This window comes from Chaetura pelagica, unplaced genomic scaffold (genome assembly GCF_000747805.2).
Source record: "Chaetura pelagica isolate M959 unplaced genomic scaffold, ChaPel_1.0 scaffold20, whole genome shotgun sequence".
Lineage (NCBI taxonomy): Eukaryota > Metazoa > Chordata > Aves > Apodiformes > Apodidae > Chaetura > Chaetura pelagica.
In genome coordinates this window covers 2,799,117-2,805,930 of record NW_009951958.1, presented here as the reverse complement: position 1 = coordinate 2,805,930, position 6,814 = coordinate 2,799,117, and the positions used below count along the sequence as shown (strand labels likewise).

Below are 6,814 nucleotides of genomic sequence, written 5' to 3'. Positions count from 1 at the left end.
GCGCTCTGCCCGCGGGTCAGCTCAGGCAGCCAGGGAGGGCTGAGGGGGCAGGGGTGGGGGCACAGCCAGGCATCATCCCCTCTGTTTCCACCACCCTTCCCCCTCCCTACCACACCTCACAGTGCTTGCCAGGGTTCATGGGGGAGCCCAGGGGGCAACGAAAATGTTCGACAAAGTCCCGGGAGTTGCTGAGGGTGCCGATGACACGGTACTTGTCTGGGCTGTGGGGGTCGGTCACCAGCCCCTCGTGGGAGCTCTCGGGTGTCCGGACAGAGCACCACACCTGCCAGAGTGAAGCAGCCTCAGGGGGGTCTGTGAGGTGTCTCTGAGGGGCTGGGGAGGGATGGGGAACCCATCATTCTGCTCCACCCTACCTGCGCAAAGCCCACGAAGAAAAGCTGGTGGTTGGTGAGCCCCAGGGCCGGCAGGCGCTTCTCCTCCCCATTCTTCTGCAGCCAGGACTTGTATGCCTGTGAGAGGGGTGTCCTGAAGCCCTCTGGGGAGGGACATGCAGGCACAGGGGAGGGTCTGCGTCCCCCCGGGATGGTGGCACTCACGTTGTAGGCTGCCTTGAGCCCGCCGTTATCAGCGATGTTCTCGCCCAGCGTCTGCCGGCCGTTGACGTTCTCACGGTGGACAGTGTAGTGGCCGTACTGCTCTGTCATGCACGCCGTCCGGTTCTTGAAGGCCTCCAGCGAGGAGTTCTGCCACCAGGGCCGCAGGTTGCCCTCCTTGTCGTATTCCCTCCCTGTGGAACCGAGCCATGGGGTGAGGTGGGACCAGGGGACACCGGCCTCCTGCAGAGCCCCTGAAGCAGGGTGGAGTGTGGTAGGGACAGCTCCAGGGGACCCTGGGAGGAAACCTGATAACTTGGGTCTATGCCCAGTGGAGATGGTGTCCCCCAGGCCTTGCTCCAGGTGGGCTCCAGCTGGGGGTCAGCTGAGCTTCAGTCCCCAACCACCCCTGCTACATCCCCACTGTCCCAATCTGGATTTGTCTCCCCAGATTCCCTATTGACCCCATCTTGGCTCCAGGGCTGCAGTGAAGGTGCAAAGCAGAGCGGATGCGAGAGGGACCCATCCCGTGCCCCGCAGGGAGGAGGATGAGGAGGGGGCCGGGGCTGCAGACACCGTGTCCTCACCAAGCGGATGGAGTGAAAGCTGCACAGAGAAGCCGGGGGGAGGTATCGGCGGGTGCCACCACCTGGGGAGACAGGACGATAGAAGGGGGGGCGGCCGGGGGGGCACGAGCACGCATGATGCAATGGATGGCAAAGCGGGACCCCCGCGCGCCCGTGGCACCCCTTGCCCACGCTGAGGGAGGGGGGCAGGAGGGTGATGGGGGTCGGGGCCAGTGCTGCCTGCAGGCTCTCACCTTGGTCGTCGAACGCATGGGTCAGCTCGTGCCCCATCACCACGCCAATGCCACCAAAATTAAGGGCTCTGTGGGGCCATGGGAGAGAGACAGGTAAGTGCAGGGGGATGATGCTGTCGCAGCCTGGGCACCCCTTCTGTGTCTGGGGCACCCAGGGAGACTCTGCTGCAGTTGGCACCCAGCTGGGAATGAGTCCTGCTGGGGACACTGGTGGTCCCACAAGGACTTTGCAGGCTGTCTTGGCTGCAGGATGTAAAGCCTTGGGGGACCCTCAATTCCCCCTGGGTTTTGCTTGACTGTGTGTGGGGGTTATGGGGTGCTGACCCTGATCCAGCACCAGCCCTCTCACCCCCAGAAGATGCCCCCCACCCCCGTGCCAGGCTCACTTGGGGTGGTTGCGGGCATAGAAGGGAGCCTGCAGGATGCCGGCGGGCTGGGGAGACAGGACGATAGAAGGGGGGGTGGCCGGGGGGGCACGAGCACGCATGATGCAATGGATGGCCAAGCGGGACCCCCGCGCGCCCGTGGCACCCCTTGCCCACGCTGAGGGAGGGGGGCAGGAGGGTGATGGGGGTCGGGGCCAGTGCTGCCTGCAGGCTCTCACCTTGGTCGTCGAACGCATGGGTCAGCTCGTGCCCCATCACCACGCCAATGCCACCAAAATTAAGGGCTCTGTGGGGCCATGGGAGAGAGACAGGTAAGTGCAGGGGGATGATGCTGTCGCAGCCTGGGCACCCCTTCTGTGTCTGGGGCACCCAGGGAGACTCTGCTGCAGTTGGCACCCAGCTGGGAATGAGTCCTGCTGGGGACACTGGTGGTCCCACAAGGACTTTGCAGGCTGTCTTGGCTGCAGGATGTAAAGCCTTGGGGGACCCTCAATTCCCCCTGGGTTTTGCTTGACTGTGTGTGGGGGTTATGGGGTGCTGACCCTGATCCAGCACCAGCCCTCTCACCCCCAGAAGATGCCCCCCACCCCCGTGCCAGGCTCACTTGGGGTGGTTGCGGGCATAGAAGGGAGCCTGCAGGATGCCGGCGGGAAAGACGATCCCGTTCTTGGTGGGCAGGTAGTAGGCGTTGACAGTCTGCGGGGTCATGCTCCACCTGGAGTAAGGAGGTGGGACAAGGGACAGCCAGGGATGTGTCCCCTCTCTCCCCTACCCTGAGACCCTCCTGTGCCATCTCCCACCCCTGTTCTGCCCTGCCCAGGGCTGGCACTGCTGCCCCCACCTTGTTGACCAAGGAACTCTGTCTGGGGACAAACCAGGGCCACTGTGGGTGACCTTCAAATGCTGTGCCACCCCATGGGGGGACCTTCCTCCCAGTTAACCAGTGCCACCCAAGCCATGCTGGGAACAGTGCTGTGACACTGTGCCAGTGCCACATCCTCCTCACCCCCCTGGGCCCTGCCCCTTACTGGTCACGGTTGGGGGGTTTCCGGAGCTGGTCAGCCATCACTTTGGCAGAGAAGTTGTAGAAGTTGAGCATGTTCTGGAAGAAGGAGTCCTCTGAGACCTCGTACTGGTGCAAAAGAAAAAGGTTGAGGTGGTGGGTTTCCCCACCCTGGCCAGGATGTGCTTGGTACCAGGGTGGTTCTGCATGATGTCCCATCCCAAATGGGTTCCCCAAATAGGGACATGGCCCCACCATGGAGCTCCCCAAGGCTCGGTGTCAGCAGAGACCAGACCCCCTCCCCACAAGCTGAGTGCCCCCATACCCCATCGTAGACATCGTCCAGCTCTTTGTTGTCCAGGATGAAGTCAGGAAAGCCGATCATGTCATATATGGCATCTGCCTGTGTGGGGAGAGGCTCCAGCAGTGAGATGGGCAGAGAGGAGCTTCCCAGGATGGGGGTGTCCCCACCCACTGTCCTCCCCCATGTCACCTTCTCCTTTGCAGCCTGCCTGGTCTTCTCATCCATCCAGTCCAGCTGGTCCAGAGACACCTCGAAGGCTGCCCGGATCTCGCTAATCATCTCCTCAGCCTGGGGAAGTGAGGGATTGAAGACCCCCTGCCACCCTCTGCCCCCCAACAGCCCCTCAGGCAGGGACAGGGTGGGCAGAATGTGACCTCCTCAGGGCTGGGTTTCCATGTCCCTGCTCCCTGCCCTGGCATGTGGGGGAAAAAGTGGGTTCCCCGCAGTGGCTGGAAGGCAGGGAGCAGGAAAATGAGACCCCCAGCCCTGGGGAGGTCACATCCCTATCAGTCAAGGGAGGGCACAGAGGCAGAAGTGTCCTCACGATGGCCTTGCTGTCCCGGTCGAAGGTGGCTTTGACAAAGAGGGAGCCCAAAGCGAAGCCCAGTGTGTCATCCGTGTTGGAGATGCAGGTTTGCCAGCGGGGCGTGCAGGACTGTGGGAGTGAGATGGGGGTTCTTGAGGCCCCCAGCCCCCTCCCCTGCTCCCCTTCTTGCCTCCAGCCTAACTCTGCTCCTTCCCCAGGGAGAGAGATGCTCAGCAGCTAAACCCTCATCCCAAAAGATGATCCCTGGCTTCCCCCTGCAGTATCCCAAGGGCATCCCAAGGGCAGAGTTGGGTCTGGCTGCTTCCAGGCTGGGGGCAGAGGGGGCTGGTCCTGGGGACCCCCATTACCTTCCTGGTGCCATAGAGCGTCTCCAGCAGCCTCTCCTGGGCTGTCTCGAAGCGCTGGTCCAGGCTGGAGGCTGTCTTCTGCACCAGGTTCCAGATCAGGTAGTTGTTCAGGACGCTGTGGGGGCAGAGAGGTGCCATGGCTGGCCATGGGCACAGTCCACAGGGGGTGTCCCAGCCACCGGTGAGCCCAAAACATGTCTCTGCCATGAGGAAAGCCCTAGATAGGGCATGGTGGGGGGGGCGGGGGGAGCACACGGGCCCCTCACCTCTTGTCCGTGCCATTGATGAAGTCGGAGACCTGCTGGAGGTACATGTCCCCATACACCACCACGGGCTCCGTGTCAGCCAGCTCCAGTGGGGCCAGGGCGTAGGACAGATAATCCAGCCAGTCGATGGCAGGGGCCAGAGCCTGGAGGACACAGAGTTGCAGCACGTGGGTGCTTGGCATGGTTCTGCCCCATCCTGCCTGGCATGGGTGAATTCCCTGGGGCAGGGGCTGTGCTTCCTGGGAAGGTCCCAAAGTCTCTCACCCCCCCCAGATCCCTTCTCTGTCCCAAACCACTCCTGTGGCTCCCTGCTGCCCTCAATGCTGCCTCATGTTCCCAGAGGGTGTCCCCAGGCTTTGCCATGCTGCGCCCACCTGCAGCTCGGCGATGCTCATCTTGTGGTAGATCTTCTCATCGTCCCGCCGCTCAGCCTGGGGCACAGTGATGTTGGCCAGCTGGGTTTCGAATTCCAGTACCTGTTGCATCTGGAGGCGGGTGGGCTCCGGTGCTCCCCCCAGCAGTGTGCCCAGCTCCACCATGTAGTCCAAGTATGCTGCCAGGACCTGGCAGGACCCAGAGCCCCAGCTTAACGCCAGCCACAGCTCATTGCACCTCTCTGGGGGGATCAATTTCCTCTGATTTCTGCCAGCAGGGTGCCCAGCACCCAACCTCACCCTCTCATTTGCTGTCTTGTTCAGGTAGTAATCCCGGGATGGGAGGAAAAGCCCCGACTGATCCACCTGGGAGGAAAGAGGGGCACCATGGGCAGCCAGATGCTCCCCTCTGCTGCCCACCACCCGTCATTGCCAAGCTGCCAACCTGGATGATGTTGCTGTTGGAGCTCTTGGAATCTGCACCCACGTACACGGTGAAGAAGGGGGTTGCCCGGTATGTGCCTGACACCATCTTGAGGACCTCCATGAAGCTGGTCTGGTTCCAGGAGCCAGTAATGTTCCACCCCCCGATCTGCCAGTAGATAGACCTGGTGCCTCAAGGAGGGTCCCCAGGGCTGCCCCCTCTGCAGTAATGCAAAGAGCTGGGCAGGAGATGCACTGGGCTGAGCCCTGGCAGCTTGGCTCTCGTGTGGATGGCCACCCACCTTGTCAATGAGCTCCATGAGGGGCTGGGAGCCCAGCTCCTCTATTCTTTGCTCCTTGAGGCAGGACAGGTAGTACCGCTGTGTCTTCCGCTCGGCTTCGCTGCTGGAGTTGAAGGTGGTGTTCTCTGTGGGAGGCAGCGGGTCAGCCCGGGGGACTCTAGTGCTCTGCCTGCCTGTGACCAGAGGTCACCCCCTGGTGGCTGTGACTCCCCTGGTGCTCACCTAGGAGATGCTTCATGATGGCCTGGTTCTGGTCCCAGATGCTGTTGAAGGTGCTCCACTTGGAGCGCCCATTGGGCAATGGGTTCCTCTTGATCCAGCCCCCACATGAGTACTGGTAAAAGTCCTGGCACGGGTCCATCTCTGCATCCAGGGCCTCCAGGATCTTGCTGGCCACCCGGACGCAGGCGTCCGTCAGGCACGTGCTGTGAGAGGGATCTGGCAGGGAAGGCATGCCTGGGGCTGGGTGTGTGTGCTGGAGGAAACTGAGGCACAGAGCGGGGCTGGCCCTGCCTGCACCCTGGGGCGGGCAGAGCACCTGAAGCAGGAACCCCATCCTGCCATGTGTCCCCTAGGTGGGGGGATGCCACCATTGCCCCAGCAGGGCTGCAGGAACCCTCCCTACCTCGGCGGTACTGGATGGCCAGGGCGACGACAGCAGCACTGAGCAGCAGGGCCAGGGAGACGGCGAGAGCACAGAGCACCAGCTCCAGCTGGCTGCGGGAGGCCAGGCGGCTCCGCAGCGGCCCCGGCCCCTTCCGAAACCCCACCTGGGCAGGAGCAGGACCTGCTGTTGCACCATGGGGGACACAGAGCTTCCCTGCTCCCTCTTCCAGGGCATCCCCACCCCATCCTGCCCGCATCAAGCTGGCGGTGGGTGCTGGAGGCTCCCCCCACAGCAAGGAAGGACAACAGCCTGGGCACACTCTCTGCCGCATTTTGGCTGCTTCCCAGCCCATCCCTGGGGACAGCCAGGGCAGGCTTGGCTCCTGGCCCTTCTGCTGCCCACTCAGCTGCGGGCAGGCTCCGGCTGAGGTTGAGGGGGGGGAGGGGCGAGGAGAACGGAGAGGGGAAGGATGGGGGGACCAGGGCAGACCTCACCTCCACACTGTCGGGAGAGGCGTTGCCATCCCCCGCTGGCTCCGGCCCCTCATCCTCCTGCAGCGTAGCATGCTTGTAGTCGGGCATCTGCTGAGGGAGGGAGTGGGCTGGGACAGGGGCGGGGGGGGGCCACCCCCCACCCTGCCACCCCCTACAGCTCTTATGGCAAGTGCTGTGCCTACTCAGCTTGTTCACCGGAGGAGGGCAGTGCAGCCCTTGAGCCCCCTTGGTGCACTGGGTCTCCCTCAGAGGCTGTCTCCAGCCCCAGGTGGTCCCAGGAAGAATGGGGAGAGCTGCTGTTGGGGGACTCGAGGGCTCACGCCGGAGCATCCCTCTGTGTCGCCATGGCAGGCGCGGCAGTAGGGGCCCCCTCGCCCCCGGGACGGG

General features: G+C 63.2%; 2 protein-coding genes across 2 annotated transcripts in view; one reads left to right on the top strand and one right to left on the bottom strand.

The window, feature by feature from the left end:
• Positions 1-106: 106 nt before the first annotated feature.
• The window catches only part of ECE2 (endothelin converting enzyme 2), an 8,140-nt gene continuing 1,432 nt past the window's right edge, over positions 107-6,814 (bottom strand). Inside the window, exons 2-20 of the mRNA XM_010000168.1 lie at positions 6,568-6,605; positions 6,428-6,517; positions 5,952-6,096; positions 5,549-5,764; positions 5,327-5,451; positions 5,047-5,193; positions 4,902-4,967; positions 4,602-4,790; positions 4,228-4,370; positions 3,962-4,076; positions 3,612-3,722; positions 3,257-3,355; positions 3,089-3,166; positions 2,789-2,892; positions 2,365-2,475; positions 1,979-2,046; positions 558-748; positions 375-470; positions 107-283 (exon numbers count right to left, since the gene is read on the bottom strand). Coding sequence (XP_009998470.1) covers positions 107-283; positions 375-470; positions 558-748; positions 1,979-2,046; positions 2,365-2,475; positions 2,789-2,892; positions 3,089-3,166; positions 3,257-3,355; positions 3,612-3,722; positions 3,962-4,076; positions 4,228-4,370; positions 4,602-4,790; positions 4,902-4,967; positions 5,047-5,193; positions 5,327-5,451; positions 5,549-5,764; positions 5,952-6,096; positions 6,428-6,517; positions 6,568-6,605 — 2,309 coding nt within the window. The remainder of the gene's footprint in view (positions 284-374; positions 471-557; positions 749-1,978; positions 2,047-2,364; positions 2,476-2,788; positions 2,893-3,088; positions 3,167-3,256; positions 3,356-3,611; positions 3,723-3,961; positions 4,077-4,227; positions 4,371-4,601; positions 4,791-4,901; positions 4,968-5,046; positions 5,194-5,326; positions 5,452-5,548; positions 5,765-5,951; positions 6,097-6,427; positions 6,518-6,567; positions 6,606-6,814) is intronic.
• Positions 3,710-6,814, top strand: part of PSMD2 (proteasome (prosome, macropain) 26S subunit, non-ATPase, 2) — a 13,860-nt gene continuing 10,755 nt past the window's right edge. Inside the window, exon 1 of the mRNA XM_009999495.1 lies at positions 3,710-3,714. The gene's annotated coding sequence lies outside the window, so the exon portion shown is untranslated. The remainder of the gene's footprint in view (positions 3,715-6,814) is intronic.